This window comes from Thalassophryne amazonica, chromosome 19 (assembly GCF_902500255.1).
Source record: "Thalassophryne amazonica chromosome 19, fThaAma1.1, whole genome shotgun sequence".
NCBI classification, from domain to species: domain Eukaryota; kingdom Metazoa; phylum Chordata; class Actinopteri; order Batrachoidiformes; family Batrachoididae; genus Thalassophryne; species Thalassophryne amazonica.
Window position 1 is genome coordinate 21,948,310 of NC_047121.1, and position 18,832 is coordinate 21,967,141.

Below are 18,832 nucleotides of genomic sequence, written 5' to 3' on the forward strand. Positions count from 1 at the left end.
CAGAGATTCCAGTGGTCATTCGACGAATCCCCCCACCGTCCCCTGAAGCATACATAAGTCCCCCAGAACCGTATGGAGGTTGTGTAGAGACATGCGCAGACTTCTTGATGCAGTGTTCGCTCGTCTTTGCACAGCGTCCCATCATGTATGCGTCGGACTTTTTCGAGGTGAGGCACACTCCTGGGCTACGGCGCTCTGGGAGCAGAATTCACGGCTTCTATCGATATATACTGAGTTTGTGAGGGAGTTCAGACTGGTGTTCGATCACCCAAATAGAGGCGAAACCGCTTCAACAGTGCTACTGTCGATGAGACAGGGGCGTCGGAGTGCAGCCGAGTATGCAGTCGACTTCCGCATCGCTGCGAGGTCCGGCTGGAATACTGTTGCACTCCGCGCTGCCTTTGTAAACAGATTGTATTTGGTCCTAAAGGAGCATCTGGTGGCTAAGGACGAGCCGCGGGATTTAGACAGGCTTATCGACCTGGTCATACGATTAGACAATCGATTAGAACAGGGGTGGGCAATCATGTGCCATAAAGCGCCGAGACACTGCAGGTTTCCTGTGCAACCAATCGCCTCAGCAGGTGATTTCATTAATGATCAGGTGTCTCAGCAGGTGATTTCATTGACAACCAGGTGTTTATGTTCAGAGCAGAAGCTCATCAGCAACCCACCTGCTGAGGTGATTGGTTACATGGAAAACCTGCAGTGTCTCGGCCCTCGATGCCCACCCCTGGATTAGAAGAACGTCGTCGAGAGTGAGACGAAGGACGTGGCTGGGCACGAGCCATCCCTCTCCCTTCCGGGTCCAAAAAGGCACCACCGTCACCATGCTCCACAGCCTCAGCGCTCCGTGTGGTAACAGCTCCCCCTGCTGACGTTGCTAGGGAAACGAGCAGGGCCAAAATAAGATCAGATGACAGATTGAGGAGGCTGGCCCGCAGGGAGTGTTTTCTCTGCAGCTCAAAAGCGCACATACAGAAAAACTGCCCCAAACGGCCAAAACGACAACACTCACCTTTGGAGACTGGGCTAAGGGTGGGTCATAACATTCACGTGAGACACACACGCATATCTGCACGCCTCCCAGTCAAGACCCTGAGTGGGGATCTAACCCTTCAAGCCCCAGCACTGGTGGACACGGGGTCAGAAGGGAATCTGCTGGACAGCAGATGGGCAAGGGAAGTAGGGCTCCCTCTAGTGGCGCTCCCTTCACCACTGAAGGTGCGGGCGCTAGATGGCACCCTTCTTCCATTAATGGAGGTAAAAGTCCCCCCCAATCTGACGGCGGTGCCTGAGGAGTACCACGATCTTGCTGACGTCTTCAGCAAAGATCTGGCACTCACTCTTCCCCCGCACCGGCCGTACAATTGCGCCATCGATCTGATCCCGGGCGTTGAGTACCCGTCCAGTAGACTGTACAACCTCTCACGTCCGGAGCGCGAATCAGTGGAGACCTACATCTAGGACTCGTTAGCTGCCGGGTGATCCGGAACTCCACCTCCCCGATGGGTGCTGGTTTCTTTTTTGTGGGCAAGAAAGACGGCGGGCTCCGTCCATGCATTGATTACAGAGGACTGAACGAGATTATGGTTCGCAATCGATACCCGTTGCCCCTGTTAGATTCAGTGTTCACGCCCCTGCATGGAGCCAAAATTTTCACTAAACTGGATCTTAGGAATGCGGACCACCTGGTTTGGATCCGGAAGGGAGATGAGTGGAAGACGGCATTTAACACCCCATTAGGTCACTTTGAGTACCTGGTCATGCCGTTCGGCCTCACCAACGCCCCTGTGACGTTCCAAGCCTTGGTAAACGACGTTTTGCGGGACTTCCTGCACCGTTTCATCTTCGTATACCTGGACGATATACTCATCTTTTCCCCGGATCCTGAGACTCATGTTAAGCATGTACGTCAGGTCCTGCAGCGGTTGTTGGAGAACCGGCTGTTTGTGAAGGGCGAGAAGTGCGAGTTCCACCGCACTTCTTTGTCCTTCCTGGGGTTCATATTGTCCTCCAACTCCATTGCCCCTGATCCGGCTAATGTTGCGGCGGTGAGAGATTGGCCCCAACCGACAAGCCATAGAAAGCTGCAACAGTTCCTCGGCTTTGCAAATTTCTACAGGAGGTTCATTAAGGGCTACAGTCAGGTGGTTAGTCCCCTGACAGCCCTGACCTCCCCAAATGTCCCCGTCACCTGGTCGGATCGGTGCGAAGCCGCGTTTAGGGAGTTGAAACACCGATTCTCGACTGCACCAGTTCTGGTGCAGCCCGATCCTAGCCGCCAGTCCGTCGTTGAAGTGGATGCCTCTGACTCAGGAATAGGAGCCATGCTGTCCCAGAGCAGGGAGTCCGATAAGGTCCTCCACCCTTGTGCCTATTTTTCCCGCAGGTTGACCCCGGCAGAACGGAACTATGACATGGGCAATCGGGAACTCCTTGCGGTGAAGGAGGCTCTTGAGGAGTGGAGACACCTGTTGGAGGGAGCTGCAGTGCCATTCACGGTTTTCACGGACCATCGGAACCTGGAGTACATCCGGACCGCCAAGCGTCTGAACCCCAGGCAAGCCCGCTGGTCACTGTTCTTCGGGCGTTTTGACTTCCAGATCACCTACTGCCCCGGGACCAAGAACCAGAGATCCGACACCTTGTCCCGGGTACAAAACGGAGCTGTCAGATCCTCCAGAACCAATCATCCCCGAGTCCACTAACGTGGCCACCCTCACCTGGGATGTGGAGAAGACCGTCCGGGAGGCCCTGGCACGGAGCCCAGACCCAGGGATCGGCCCGAAGAACCGACTGTACATCCCACCAGAGGCCAGAGCTGCAGTCCTGGATGTCTGTCACGGTTCCAAGCTCTCCTGTCCCCCAGGGGTGCGAAGAACCATGGCAGTGGTCCGGCAGCACTTCTGGTGGGCGTCCATGGAGGCTGATGTCCGGGAATACGTCCAGGCCTGTACCACCTGTGCCAGGGGCAAGGCAGACCACAAGAAGACTCAAGGACTCCTCCAGCTGCTTCCGGTGCCTCATTGCCCCTGGTCGCACATCGGCCTGGACTTTGTCATGGGCCTCCCGCCGTCCCAGGGTATGACGACCATCCTCACGGTAGTGGACCGATTCTCCAAGGCGGCCCACTTCATGGCCCTCCCGAAGCTCCCAACAGCCGAGGAGACCGCAGACCTCCTGGTCCACCACGTTGTACGTCTGCATGGGATACCAACTGACATTGTCTCGGATCGTGGTCCTCAGTTCTCCTCTCAAGTCTGGAGGAGTTTCTGCAGGGAACTGGGGGCCACCGTGAGCCTCTCGTCCGGGTATCATCCACAGACGAACGGACAGGCAGAGCGGGCGAACCAGGAACTTGAACAGGCCCTCCACTGCATGACCTCTGCACACCCGGTGGCCTGGAGTGACCATCTGGCCTGGATCGAGTACGCTCATAACAGCCAAGTGTCCTCTGCCACCGGCCTCTCCCCATTTGAGGTGTGTTTGGGGTACCAGCCCCCATTGTTTTCAATGGTGGAGGGAGAGGTCGGTGCCCCCTCGGTCCAGGCCCACCTACGAAGATGCCGTTGGGTGTGGCGCACCGCCCGCTCTGCCCTGTTGAAGGCCCGGATGAGGGCCAAGGCCCATGCAGACCGCCGGCGTTCCCCGGCCCCTGCATACCAGCCTGGGCAGGAGGTGTGGCTTTCAAGTAAGTACATCCCCCTCCAAGTGGACTCCCCTAAGTTGAAGGACCGATACATTGAACCACTCAAGATCCTCAGCCCAGCCGCAGTGAAGCTACAGCTCCCAGCTTCACTGCGGATCCACCCGGTTTTTCATGTTTCACGTATCAAGCCACGCCACACCTCACCCCTCTGCACCACCGGACCGGTGCCGCCTCCTGCCCGGATCATCGATGGGGAGCCTGCTTGGACGGTTCGCAGGCTCCTGGACGTCCATCAAAAGGGCCGGGGGTTCCAGTATCTGGTGGACTGGGAGGGGTATGGACCCGAAGAACGCTCCTGGGTGAAGAGGAGCTTTATCCTGGACCCGGCTCTCCTGGCCGACTTCTACACCCGTCACCCGGACAAGCCTGGTCGGGCGCCAGGAGGCGCCCGTTGGGGGGGGGGGGGTCCTGTTGTGTGGGCCGCTGAAGAGGAGGTATTGCTGGCCCATCACCAGAGGGCACCCTGCCTGAAGTGCGGGCTTCAGGCACGAGAGGGCGCAGCCGCCTCATGGGAGCAGCCGGGAATGACAGCTGTCTCTCATCACCACCTGACAGCTGTCACTCATCACCACCTCGTCACCATCTCCATAAAAGCCGGGCAGTAACTCCACCTCCCTGCCGAGATATCGTTCTACCTCTCAGGTAAACTGCTCAGCCATATTGTGACAGTTTTTTGCATCGGTACTTTTGCAGCTGGTGAGTGCTTGCAGCTGGAGGCTGGGTTTGTGGTACGTGGAGGGCTGACGGCTTCGCTCACCACGCCAAACTTTGATAAGTACTCACAGGTTTCTGCACATGCCTAGTTTCTGGATTTGAGGTGGAGGTGTTTGTCCCACCAGAAGAGGAACTGTGTTTGCTGACTGTTTGCTGGGTGTGCACACACCCACCATTAAACTGTTTCTGCTTCCTGCCAGCAGTACCAGATCTGACAGCTGGAGACGGTGGCCACCTGGGGCTCAGGACTTACACAAAAGCTCTTTTCCACTTTTCCGCTTTCCCTCCTCATATTTTAAAAGTTTTCGATCATGAATCAAACACGTTTGCCAGAAAAAGTCCATAAATGTTCACAACACGTCAGAAAAAGTTGCTGAAATGAGCCGCAAACTTGATTTCATTCACAATTTTAGGATGTCAACAGCATGGATACAGATTTACTCAGAGATATTCCCACAATGACTTCCATCTGTGCAGATTTGTGACAGGCAGCAATCAAGCGTGATTTCACAGCCGCATGAATCTATATATTAATATCCAATTGGCCTCTGTGTGCATGTTTACATGTATGTGTGCAACCGTGCGTGTGTGTGGCTTCAGTCACAGAGAAACTGGGGAGAGCTGACATTTGTCGTTTGGTATGCTTATGCATTCTGGGTCAAGAATGAGTGCCACAAAAACAGAAAATTGATAGGACTGATATTTTTGGAGAAAATGTGATATTAGCTAACAACAGTGAATAATAGATGTTGATAATTAAATGATGGACTTACATGCTATTACAGCAGGGGGTAGTAAATCATGTATATATTAAAAGCCAAGTGGCCAGGGGTGCCCAAATTTGGTTCTCGAGATTAGCTGTCTCCATGCTCCAACACACCTGAATCCAATGAAAGGCTCACTAAAAGCCTGCTAACGAGTCTTTCATTGGATTCAGGTGTGTTGGAGCAGGGAGACAACTGACTCCTCGCTCACACTGCCTCCGGTGTTACCGTTGCAGAGTACGGATGCGGGACCCACAGAGAATCCAAGTCATTAAAAAGATACAAACCTCTCTCAGTGGCCACGGAGCTCTGCAGCTGCAGTTACCGAGACCCTGCGGCGTTGCAGATTTTTCCGCAAGAAGTCTATCCTTGCAGGCAGCTGGACTGCTCCGCATCAAAACAATGAATGTAGTCTCTGGACCTGTTGCCAGAGTTGGCCACTGCTCCATATAGCAGACAGAGAGGCGGTGCCGGAGTTGGCCGTAGCTCCACACCGCAGACAGGGGGGGCGGTGTGAGTGACCCGCTGCAGCTTTTACTGAGCCCGCAGATTCGGTAAGTGCATCAGAAGCAGTGAGAGCAAGGCCTAAGAGTGTCAGGAAGGTAGATCTCGAGAACTGAACTTGGACACCCCAGTGTACGCGTATGCATGTGTACGTGTGTGTTTCCATGCGTGTTTGTAACGTTGATCACAAACAAACTGGGGAGAGCTGACATTTGCCATTTGGTTTGCTTATGTATTTTGGGTTAAGGATGAACACTGCCAAAACTGAATGTTGATAGGACTAATATTTTTGGAAAAACTAAGGATAATATACAAATAAAGAATGTTTATGAGTTCAATGGCATGAATATTTCATGAGGTGAAAGCTGGAACATTCCATTAAACAAGGCGAATGAAATATTTGTTCCATTGAAAGAATGAAAAACATTCATTACTTGCTTTACATAACAGCTAAAATAGATCCTTGTCATTTTATATTATATTAATTTACCAACAACAAAAAAGGGACTTACATTTGGGTACCTCCTCAGACAGTGCAGTGAAAAAAATCACATCAGAAATGAATCCAGCTTTGGGGCGTCACTGCTACTTTGACATCAACAATCCAACACGAACTTTAAATAGGAGTCCAAAAATAATTCTGATGATGAAAAATCACGTCAGACAGCTTACAGCGCAGTGGATTTGTTTTGTGTGTGTGCGCAGACGTTGTGTGTATGCATGCGTGTGTGTAGTTTGTGTGTGTGTGTGTGTGTGTGTGTGTGTGTGTGTGTGTGTGTGTGTGTGTGTGTGTGTGTGTGTGTGTGTGCGGAGTGCAATGGTACCAAATGTATGGAACCAAATTTGCACACTAAATGGAACCAAACTGCACCCTAAATGCAATGCAACAGAAATGGGACGAATAATCCATGTCACGTGACATACAAAGCACCAATCAAATGACAAGGATCCACTCAGTCATTATATAATAGCTAACAACACTGTACAATGGACATTGGTAATTACATTCTGGACCCACATACCATTCCAGCAAGGGGCAGTAAATCATCTATATATTAAAAGCGAAGTGGCATCTGTGTATGTGCGTGCATATGTTTGCGTGTGTGTATACATGATTTTATTTAGTGAGTTTAATGTAAGTATATAATATTATTGTAAATACATTAAAATACATGGATGACACAAGAAAGTGAGAACACTTATGTACACTGTGGTCCATTTAAAAATCAACTGACAAAAAAGACGTAATAAAATAATAATAATGATAATAGTGTGTATGTGATATCAAGAACCTAAACAATTTATAAATACATTAAGAGAGCATATTAACATTAAAAAATATGCAATTAACAGTAAATTAAAGGGTTGAGTTCTTCCTCTAAAAACTCTTGAGGTCTAAACATTCTAGACTCCCACACCATTGCAACTCATTATAGAAGCTTTGCATAATTTATTATCACCCTTGACAAATGTCAGCTACCTATTTTTTAAACACTACCCAATCTAGAGCCTGTGGATCCACACGGGCAACGTGCTAGTTCTGATATAACCATTCAGACTGAGGTTGCACTGCAAATGTATCAAACTTGTATCTGATTAAGGATCACATATGAAAGTTGCCTCAGTCAGGATTATTAAAAAAAAATCTGATTCCATGTAACTTGTGCGGTTCACAGTGTCATGAAAAGTCACATATGAGCAAAAAATCCGGTTTAGGCCACACGACCTATAGTCTGAATTTAGACTGTATCTCATTAAACAATGACACTGTGACTTTCATAGTAAAAGTCTTTGTTGTGGCACTGGCCTTGTTGTATTGCAAGGCTTTTATTGCGAAGTGACTTCAGCAACATGAACAATCAGAGATGTTATTTAACTTTGCAACCAGTAGCAGAATGATGTATTGTTATGTCTGCACCTGCACACACCAAACATTGAGAGGAGAAAATATTCAATGTGTGTGTTTGTGGTTTTTTTTTTTCCTTTTCTTGTTTCCTGAAGAATGGTTTCCCTTCATCCTGACATCAAAGTTGATACCATTAAATTGCTGACATTCACTATGATACAAGGGGGAGGCAGGGCAGAACTCCGGAGTTCTGCCCTGCCCTTCAGTCCTGGGTCCCAGTGTGATTGCATTACCAACTTCTGGCTAGTTATACCAAAGTCCTTAGTCTCACCTTCTCTGTGTCAATGCCTTTGGACATAGACCATGTGGAGACGATGTAGTCCATCACCCTTTCACTCAACCCCTTGGGAACCTGGTAGAGCTTCAGGAAGTCCCTGACATTGTTGAGCATTTCATGGTAGCGGTTTGTGTTGGCATACATCTGCTGGAAGATGGTGGTCACATTTCCAAAGATGGTGGCATAAAGGAGTGCTAGAAAGTGAGACATGAATAAACCAAAATTAATCAGAGAACATAAAGTCACCGTTGCACACCCTGAAGATTTGCTGAAAGGGTGTCATACTTCAATGCCCTGTTAGGCCAAGTAAAAAAGGAATTTGCTTACATTTATGCAGCTTTACATAGTAAAACCTGACAAATGAGTGATCAAACAATTTAACGAGACTGATGATCTGAAACCAGTTCAGTTAACTCAAGAAATTCAACCATCAATATTTAATTGATTTCAATCAAATAAACTTGGCTGGCACATAAAGTGAAATATATGAGGTATGAGACTCATATCTGAAATTGTCATGGCTCCAACTGCTAGGCTTAATGATAGTACTAATCCAGTAGCACCATGCAGGATATTACAGTGCTACTACTTTATGATAGGTTACTTAAAAGACTCACTAACAATCAATTATTGATGATATTTTTGTTGAATGTGTATTTCCATTTTGAATTTTGGCAGAAATCACGCTTGGCATGGCAAGACCTCATGTTTCTTAGCCACAGACAGTGAGAGCATGAATACAGAATACAAAATCAACACACAGTGCTACTGTGCTAGTACTGTATTTTCAGGACTACAAGTCACTTTTTTCTTCTTTACTAATTCGACACCTCAGGCAACTTATATTCCAAAGTGATTTAGATATGGAAATAAATAGTGCATTGTCATCTATGGCCACAAGATGGCACAGTCTACATGCATGATAAGCTGCTCCTGTATAAAAAATAAGGTATGTGATGAAGCGGCAACATTCACGTCAGTATGACCCCAACCTGGAAGTGCCGTTCCTTTGACTGGCCGCCTGAGGCTGGCTCTAAAACAGAGTACATTCCCATAGAAGCCCATTTCAAAATGTCCAACTTTAGTCAAACTGTGGCCGAATGGTGCGATCAAGGCAGCCTTCACATCAGCGGCCAAATGTCGGCGAATCCTGGATGAATGGCCATTCGACCCACTCTCAGCATCTAATTGCTCTGCTGCTGTGGGAGAGCAATGTGGTGTCACACTTTCCATGTGCTCGCACTGTGTTCTTGTGCGCACATGAGTGTGTATGACACCATCGGCACCGGATCGTTCACACCTGTCCGACCATGTGTCCCTCCCGACAGCAGGTGGAATTTTTCGCCATTCACAAATCTTTTTTTTTTTTTTTTTTTACTGTTTTTCAGCCTGTTCCTGTTTCTTTCGCCCAGCTTCATGTTATGTCTGAAGGGGCCCTTATACAGAGCAAGAAATTAATAAAAATTAAGATGTACATACAGTTAATAATATTCTACAGTAAATAAATCAAATCAAATCAAATCCATTGTATTTATATAGTGCCAAATCACAACAAACAGTTGCCCCAAGGCGCTTTATATTGTAAGGCAAAGCCATACAATAATTATGGAAAAACCCTAACGGTCAAAATGACCCCCTGTGAGCAAGCACTTGGCGACAGTGGGAAGGAAAAACTCCCTTTTAACAGGAAGAAATCTCCAGCAGAACCAGGCTCAGGGAGGGGCAGTCTTCTGCTGGGACTGGTTGGGGCTAAATAAAGGTGTAAACAGATGTGAGATTGAAATAATAGTAAAAATTGTGCTTTCAGTGTAAAAAATATACTATCCTATAAAATGTGTTATATTATACTTAGCCAGACCCGGCGCCAGAAAAAAAATATTAAGGGGGCGATGAGTTTATCACAGGGGGCGGGGTCGTCCCCGCGATGAGTTTATCACAGGGGGCGGGGTCGCCCCCCCCCCAAAAAAAGTGTGCACCGGAGGAGACGTGCCTCTGAGCGTGCGTAATGAATTGGGTGCGCTCCTGGAAAGCTCGTGTATTTAGGCTACACTGTTGTAAGAGACTGACTGACTAAGAGTAAAGAGTGATGACAGTATTTGTTAAATTATTATTTTAACGTATAGACCCTTGGTCAAGTGATCTCCTGCATACCACACAGAGCCGCTGTTCTGTCGAGATGAGGTGCGCCAACTTTCGACACTCTGAGCTGTGACGTACCTTTGCGTTGTCCAATAGGAACAACGCGTCGGGCCAAAACACGGAAGACTCATGGCAGAAACCACTGATCTGTACAAAACATTAATGTGTGACAGGACTGCTCATTTATAGAGCAGTTTTCTGAAGAAAAATCATTGGAAATGCTTTTTTGTTGTTTGTTACCTCAAAATTTCTGATTACTGTTAAAAAAAAGTTTACAACTCTTGTAATTAAAATAGCTAAATAAATCAATAAATGGTTCTTTAGAAACCTTTCATCTGTAAATTAAAACCACCTGTTATTTCAGATTAGATAATTTCTTGTTTAACATAAGGAACCTTGGACATTTATTTTTAGACAAACACAATAACATGGAAACGTGTATATTTTTTTAAGTCTGGTAGATTATTTATATCTTATTTCAACCAGAAAAACAAACACTAAATAAATACAAATGTTTATTATAAATGCAAAAGGAAATAATTTAACAGTGACTGCAGTGTGATTGTAAAGTAGGATTTCTGTGACATAAACCTCATGCTGTTTTATATATATATATATATATATATAGTCATTTAAACTTGTAATTTCGTCAAAATATGTAATTGCCTTTAATGTTATCAGGACAGAGTCATTTCTAAAATATGAATTTGAGCACAATAAGTGTAGAGCTTCTACTTGTGCAAATGTCTTTTGACTTTGATTTGTGGACATTTTTAATGATCCGTTCATTTATTGTTAAAATATAAAATGAAACAGCTTTTTTAAAAATAATAAAATAGTTGCTGTTCAAAGAGCCTTTTATTTAGAAGCAGGTGATGTTCTGCTGGATTCTCGGGACCAGATGAAGGTCTCTTCTGCAGTTTTTAACTCTGGTGGTTTTGCTGAAAAGCAGAGATGTTTTCTTTCGACTGGACTTCATGGCGTTCAGCTCATCAATGGAAGTTTGGTTGCTGCACAGCAAATGTTCTTGATTGGGACAAATAAAAATATTTCTTTAAATATAAAGAAACACTAAACAGTATAAAAAAGGGGGAAAAAACCCCGGCAAAAAACAATGGAAACAACGCCCGAAAAATCTCAGTTATTTAAAGTTGAGCTTTTGTGGTGTCTGAAAAAAGCTGTAGCTTTATTTGGTAAAAATAAAAAGACTGAACCATTTAGAAATTAAAGTGTTCACTCAGATCAACTGTGCTAAAAGGCTAAGCTAACGTTAGCCGATCATTAAACCTTCACAGTTCAGTAAACGTCACGTTTTATTTTTACATTATTCTCACCTCATTAAAGCTGCAGAACTAAACTCCGTTGGGCAAACTGGGACTTCGCATATATCCAAAAAGTGGGAGATTTCGGACTGAGTGGGTTTGCTCCATCACCCCGGCGGCCTGGATCGCTCTGCACAGTGATGATGCCTGAAGGATGGCTTCGCCGTCCGGGTCGGCCCGCTGTCGCGGTTCGGTTGATATCCCACCAAGTCGTCAGTCCTCCCTCGGTCAGCGTCACTCCGAAAAGTAGCTTAAAAAAAGCTTCTCCCAGCAGGGTGATGGGAGAATTGTTCTACTGCTGTTTTTTTAAAGTTTTTTTGTGGTTCAGGCGACCCAAGTTCAAGACAGCGATCACTGAACTTTTTTCAGATTGTGGAAACAGCCAGAGTGTGACGTGGCCGCAATCTCTGCCCCCTTGCCGCTTCAAAGCGACGTGTTATGTGTCGACGCGGGTTGAGGAGCGGACCTGCGTCTGACAGGACCCAGCGGTTAAAATAACCAGAAGGCGGTTCCCAACAGAAACAATTCATTTTTCACCTGTGCTTACAAATGTAAAACATAAAAGCGTCCCTCTGGTGGAGTGATAAGTGGCACATTCTCCAGCGCCCGCAAGGATTAAAGCCCGGCGCTCCTGGACTCACTACCACCGCCAAACACCCCCCAGGTGGACACGACGAACCCATTCTCTGTGGAGCAAAGAGAAGGTGAGGTGAGTCAGCAGATACAACTCTATCTTTCGCATAACACACGCTATCAGCAACACACTTAGGTCAATGTTTCTTTTTAACTTTATGCAAATGAGCAGCCTCTCACAACAAGTGGAGGATCACTTATCCTGCACGCCACCGCAGTGAGAAGCAAGCTGCACAATTCTCTTCACAGTCTCAGTTTACTGTGTAACAAAACACCAAGATACTATCAACAATTACTTAATCACTTAATTACCTTTAGCGTGTGCTGACAGCATGTGTCCTCACCCTTCCCTGCTTCACGGGCTCGATATGTCAAACCCAGGTGCGGTCCTCAGCGTCTCACAAACAAACGTCACAAGGTCGAGTTCCCGGCAGCTCTGCTCAAATCACACATGACTTATATGCAGAACGCCAACCAATTATCTGCTCCAGCTGCAAGTCTTCAAGGCCGCACGTGAGCCCCTGCCACAGGTGTTCCACATGACGCTAATAAGGGTGAGGACTCTTCAGCCAGCACTTTCTCCACAGACAAATCAGCCCTCATGCCACCTGGAGAGCAAAGAAAAGAAAAGAACACCAACACAGCCAGCCACGCCCCCCCAACACACAACACGACGCATCTGATGTCACGATGTGTTGGAAACGCACCGCCCTCTGCCGCACTGACAAGCGCAACCCTCAACCTATCAAATCGCTTGAACACAGACACACGCCATATCCGTTTGTTTTAAAATTAATTACTTTAGTTAATTAATTTGGTTTATTTGTTAAATGCGTGATATTGTTGAATAACTAATATTTTGCTATATTTTCCAGTATTTATTTTTCTTTCTTTTTTATTTTTTTGATATCTCTAACATCCAAGGGGGCGAGGTTGATGACGTGAGGGGGCATCACCCCCAAACGCCCCCTCGTGGTGCCAGGTCCGTACATAGCTAAAGTGACATGGCAGTTTAATCTCCTGTTTTGCGTTTATGGGCGTTTATGTCTGTTGTTCCTTCTTTTCACGTCACAGTGGCTCACAAACCATGCTGCGGTGTTTGCACATTGTTGTACTTCACCCAACAGATACAGAGGTTTTTTGATGTTGGACATGCTCCCAGAGTCTATTTGGGTGTTTGTGATCTGTGGGAAGTACGTGTCTCTGATGTCTTGGTACAGCGGGCAGCTACCGCATGCTGGGTAATCGGGAGAGTCTGGAGTTTTCCAGGTGGGCTGGTCCAACCTGGGGCCGTTGTGAGGGGGTGTTAATATATACATACATACGAGGTCTGTCAATAAAGTAACGGCCCTTTTTATTTTTTTCAAAAACTATATGGATTTCATTCATATGTTTTTACGTCAGACATGCTTGAACCCTCGTGCGCATGCGTGAGTTTTTCCACGCCTGTCGGTGACGTCATTCGCCTGTGAGCACTCCTTGTGGGAGGAGTCATCCAGCCCCTCGTCGGAATTCCTTTGTCTGAGAAGTTGCTGAGAGACTGGCGCGTTGTTTGATCAAAATTTTTTCTAAACCTGTGAGAGACATCGAAGTGGACACGGTTCGAAAAATTAAGCTGGTTTTCAGTGAAAATTTTAACGGCTGATGAGAGATTTTGAGGTGATTCTGTCGCTTTAAGGACTTTTCACGGTGCGAGACGTCGCTCAGCGCTCTCAGGCGCCGCCGTCAGCCTGTTCAAGCTGAAAACCTCCACATTTCAGGCTCTATTGATCCAGGACGTCGTGAGAGAACAGAGAAGTTTCAGAAGAAGTTGGTTTCAGCATTTTATCCGGATATTCCACTGTTAAAGGAGATTTTTTTAATGAAAGACGTGCGGACGAGTCCGCGCGTCGGCCACAGGAAAAACACCTCTGTTGAAAGCCTTAAGGACAAGTTGGAACATGTCCTGCTGTTAAACAATTTCTCATATACTCACTCCACTGAAAGCCATCAAAAGCCGCCTGGATTTTACAAATGGTTATCAACACGGAGGTGTTTTTCCTGTGCCGCCGCACCGCGTCGGCTGCGTCCCGACGCGCGGACCCGTCCGCACGTCTTTCATTAAAAAAATCTCCTTTAACAGTGGAATATCCGGATAAAATGCTGAAACACACACAGCAGACAGCAACGTGATTCATGAGAAGACAAAAAAGAAAACAAACATTCATAACAAGTGTTGCTACTTACACTGTTGTATAAATAAACTATATTTCATACGGAGTCATACAGCTGCGCAAGGTGTAGCAACTTATTCCCTCATCTGTTGTGAATCCTGTTGTTGTCTACTGCATGTGTGTGTGTGTGTGTGTGCGCGCGTGCATATACGTTCAGTCTCCCCCCACCTGATTCCACTCACTGTGCGCGCTGATAGGCATGAACTTTAATACGATATTAGGTTATTGCGAGGGAACGCAATAAAAAAAAAACACAAGACTTTACATGAGATCACTGTTTGCTCTCTCCGGTGTTTGCACATGCACAGTGCGCGACGTAATCAGCACGTAGACGCTTGTAGCGCTGCTTCAGCATTGCGGAACCCTCACGAGTCACGACGGCCGACCAAAATATCAAACAGGGTTGATATTCATCCGACCATATGATTCCCCATCAGGAGGTGGTCGTGAGATGTTAAACGCAGCTCGTTACTCCATGTAGACTGCACAATGCAGGATGCACGATTAAGCTGAAACTCGGCACAATCCAAAAACTTCTCGCAGGAGTGAAAAATTAGCTGACAAAGGGCCAAAAATGGTGAGTTAACATTACCGTTCTTGTTTTAACTAACTAGCTTTTACTTTCTATTATAAGCCACCCAATTTTCACAGTCAGTCAGCACATAAATGCTGGATTTAAATGCCACAGCAGAACTCTTATTATTGCTGTGCGCTGGCAGTTTGTGGGCTGGTTGGATATGAAACTCCCGGGCTGAAAAATGTTCCCAGCAAGCCCCTGGTGGGCAGGTGGCTAGGAAGTGCAGCTCAGTCTCTACCTCATGTTGTGAGCAGTGGGCACACAGTCTGTCTTCTCTGGGGAGCCAGGTCTGTCGGTGGCGGCCTTTCTCCACAGCGAGGCTGTGCTCACTGAGTCTGTAGATGGTCAAGGATTTTCTGAGCTTTGGGTTGCTCACAATGCTCAAGTATTCTGCCACAGAGTACTCTCTGTTCAGGGCCAAATAGCATTCAGGTTTACTCTGGTTTTTGGTAGATTTTTTTTTCCAATGCGTCATATAGTTTTCTTATAATTTTGTTTAGTCTAATAGGGTTTGTGTTTGGTGGCTCTGCTTGTGTTTGTGTATAGAGTTCCATAACCTCTCTCTCTCTCTCTCTCTCTCTCTCTCTCTCTCCAGATTGTCATCAATCTGAAGGTTTTCGACTCCTGACTTATGCTGTGTCAAAGTGTGCTTAAACTTACTATAAAACTACATTATTATGTTAACTCGGTTTAACAAATCACTAATTAACAAAGATGACTTAATCAAAATACATTTGATGGTTAAATAATGTGTTCAGTGAAACAAATTCTTATGAGGTATGGTTTCTCAAAGTGCTTGCACTGAACTAACCTCAGCTTTTAGAGTGTCTTTTTTTAAAGGGTCTATCCATTATAACTGTTCCCGTGCAAAATCAAGGCATCATATATATTCAGCCTCATTGAATTAATTAGAAGTAAACACAGGCATGCACATAGTTCAAAATGAAAATACCACAATCATTCTGGAACTAGGAATTCTGGATCTTTGTTTTGCTGTTGATCAATTTTTTAGGTGGAATCCTTTAATAAATCAAAACCTAATTTGTACTGAACGACAAAGAATTTTTGTGAAATATATATTTTTTAAAGAAGAAATCAAGGTGTGTGATATGTGATAGATAACATCATTTAAGGGTTGAATGATTGAAGGACAGGATATGTGAATGAGGAGTGCTTTTTCCTTTTAAACTTACAACCCTTGTCTTTTCTCATCACTGGTTTGAGCTGTCAGCCTGCTGTTCGTACTCCACTGTTTCCATAGAGACCTCACTGGAAATAGTTCCCTAACCCTTCCTTTTGCTCTCAGCCAATAAAGTTCACAAAAGAAAAAAGAAATAACTACTTTAAATACTTTAGGTGGAGAAACAGGACTGGTGGGAGGTGAGGAGGTGGAGAAGGAAGGGGCCTGAGTCACGAAAGAGCAACGGCACATGGAGAGGTAGAAAGAGAGAGAATGAGAGAAAGGCCGTCTTTCAGCCATCAGCTTTCTTGGATTCTTCAGTACCCGGTAAAAGACATCATTATTGAGTATTGCTGAACAGAAAAGCCCAGACAAATCTTCACCTCAAACAACGCCAAGATCCTGATGATGAGATGTCACTAATTGTCACCTCACCACAAATAGAGATGTCTGGGATTGATTCTTGAACTGTCTGTGTTGAGTTGGGTTAATCTCCCAGGGTTTGGCCACATTTGACTGGTTTGGATGAGTTGTATTTGAAAAAGAAAATCAAAATGTGTAATAATAATACAGAAGGAAAAGTTTGGTTTGATTCTTTGTTCCTTTCATGTTGTTGTTGTTGTTTTTTTTTTTAGGCCTTTGGTTTTGCTTATCTTTGTTTTAGGTATTTTATTTTGATCACTGTTGGTTTTGGGTAGGATTACTCTTACAAATCTTTCTTGCCTCTGCTCCCAACCTGGTCTCATGGCAAGTCATGTTTCAGCAGCACGAAATATGCATTAATCTATTGGTTTGTGATATTATGATGAAAAGCGCCTCATTTTCTATCTATCTATCTATCTATCTATCTATCTATCTATCTATCTATCTATCTATCTATCTATCTATCTATCTATCTATCTATCTATCTATTTCTGATTGACTGTGAGAAGCCTTGAGACCCATCATGATGGAAATTTTGTCATACGCAGTTCTTCCGTCAGACCCAAATGAACTCTCTCCTGGGAAATACCTACAGTACTGACAGTATGTGATGGCCACTTGTTCTTCTATCAGCAAGGACCATATCGATCAAGGTGGCTGTTCTGAGTCTTCCTGATCTTGCTCCATCTTTGAGGTTTGTTCTGCCCCTCTTGAATTCAGCTGACCAGTGTTTAACTGTTGCATAAGATGGGGCATCCTCCAATGTCATTACCATGTCCTCATGGATGTCCTTCAGAGACATACCCTTTCTTGTGAGTTAATGAATCATACCATGCCCACCAACTTTGTTCATTTTGCTAATCTGGCAGACTCCTACTCACTTCAGAGAAAGACTGTGTCTGAAACATTGCACCCAGTGAGGCAAAATTTCACACATTCTCAAAAGAAGTGTTGGTTTCTAAGAATGCAAAAGATAGAGAACCCCACCCTACTTTTTCTGGGTCGGGTTCAAAACTTTTCAGTCACTCTTCATATACAGTATTTGTCCCAAATTAATGACTAAAATAAGTGAACAACTCAAAAACACATGAAATCATTTTCAGGAAACAAAGTATGACACTTTAGCCAAGTGTAAAATGAATAATCATAAACTTTAGCATAATCTGGGAACTTATCTTGATCAGTAGCACATAATGCAGTAGTAGCCAAGCAGTTAATGCTCTTGTTACCACAGCAGAAGGGTCCTAGTACAAGGGCACACCTGCCCTTTCTCCATATAATGTGGAATTGCATCAGTTATGCTGTGGCAACTCCGTGTGAAAAAAGGGAGAAGCTGAAGGAATGTACTTACATGGTCTCAAGTACAATACATAATAGAAGTGCATTTGGGGCATTTCCAACTTTACTGTCTGTTTGTATAGTGCAGGGGTGGGCAATCATGTGCCACAAAGGGCCGAGACACTGCAGGTTTTCCATGCAACCAATCGCCTCAGCAGGTGATTTCATTAAAGATCAGATGTTTCAGCAGGTGATTTCATTGACAACCAGGTGTTTATGTTCAGAGCAGAAGCTCATCAGCAACCCACCTGCTGAGGTGATTGGTTACACGGAAAACCTGCAGTGTCTCAGCCCTCGACGCCCGCCCCTGGTATAGTGCATAATCTGAATCCAAAGCAAGGCAGAGTGGACACACACTGTGAAATCACCAATTTAAGGAATATCTCAAGATTGTAGTGTATAAATAGCAGAAAAACTGTCTGAGACTTTAAACCAGGTTTTTGGTTGTTTATAGTATAGTTGCTTTCTGCTGCCGTCATGACAGCAGTGCATTTTATAGTAAGCAATAAGCAGTATGAAAATCTGTAGTGTGTTAGCATGAGAGAATCAACATGAAGCGGCGTGAAGATTGCTCATGGTACAGGGAGTCCCAAAAAGGAAGTGCCAAATTTTGAGTACAGAGTGAAACAGGAAATGTCAAATGTCAAATATATCCTGGATCAACACTTCCTGGATTGACAGACAAAATCTCATAAACTCTCATGGGAATGTAGTGGCAAGCTCAGACTGAAACAGGAAGTGCCAAATTTTGAGTCCACAGTGAAATAGGAAATGTTACATGTTAAACACTTCCTGCATTGACAATTCTTGTATTGACAGAGGAGATCTCATGTAATCTCGCAGAATAAAATGGTAGGTTAACACTGAAACACGAAGTGCCAAATTTTGAGTCCACAGTGAAACACTTCCTGCCATGGGTGGAGCTAGAGCAGAGGCCAGGGTTGCACTGGACTCCCCTGAAATTGGATTGGACACAGATGATTGAAATGTCATGTCACCGCACATGTAGTAGAAAAGAGTTGCATTTTGAAATGAGTGACACATATTGACTGCTAGGCCCCTCCAGTACAGTAGCTGGTGCTGCGCACCACAAAATGTTCGAAACCGCCTTAGTAGAAGAAGAAAAAAGT

At 45.3% G+C, this 18,832-nt stretch overlaps 1 protein-coding gene across 3 annotated transcripts in view; it reads right to left on the reverse strand.

Annotated features, from left to right (window-relative positions):
- kcnh5b (potassium voltage-gated channel, subfamily H (eag-related), member 5b) overlaps positions 1-18,832 on the reverse strand; it is a 575,581-nt gene that overhangs the window by 219,840 nt on the left and 336,909 nt on the right. For all 3 annotated transcript variants that reach the window (XM_034194844.1, XM_034194843.1, XM_034194842.1), the window contains one exon: positions 7,872-8,071. In XM_034194844.1, the coding sequence (XP_034050735.1) occupies positions 7,872-8,071 (200 nt within the window). The remainder of the gene's footprint in view (positions 1-7,871; positions 8,072-18,832) is intronic.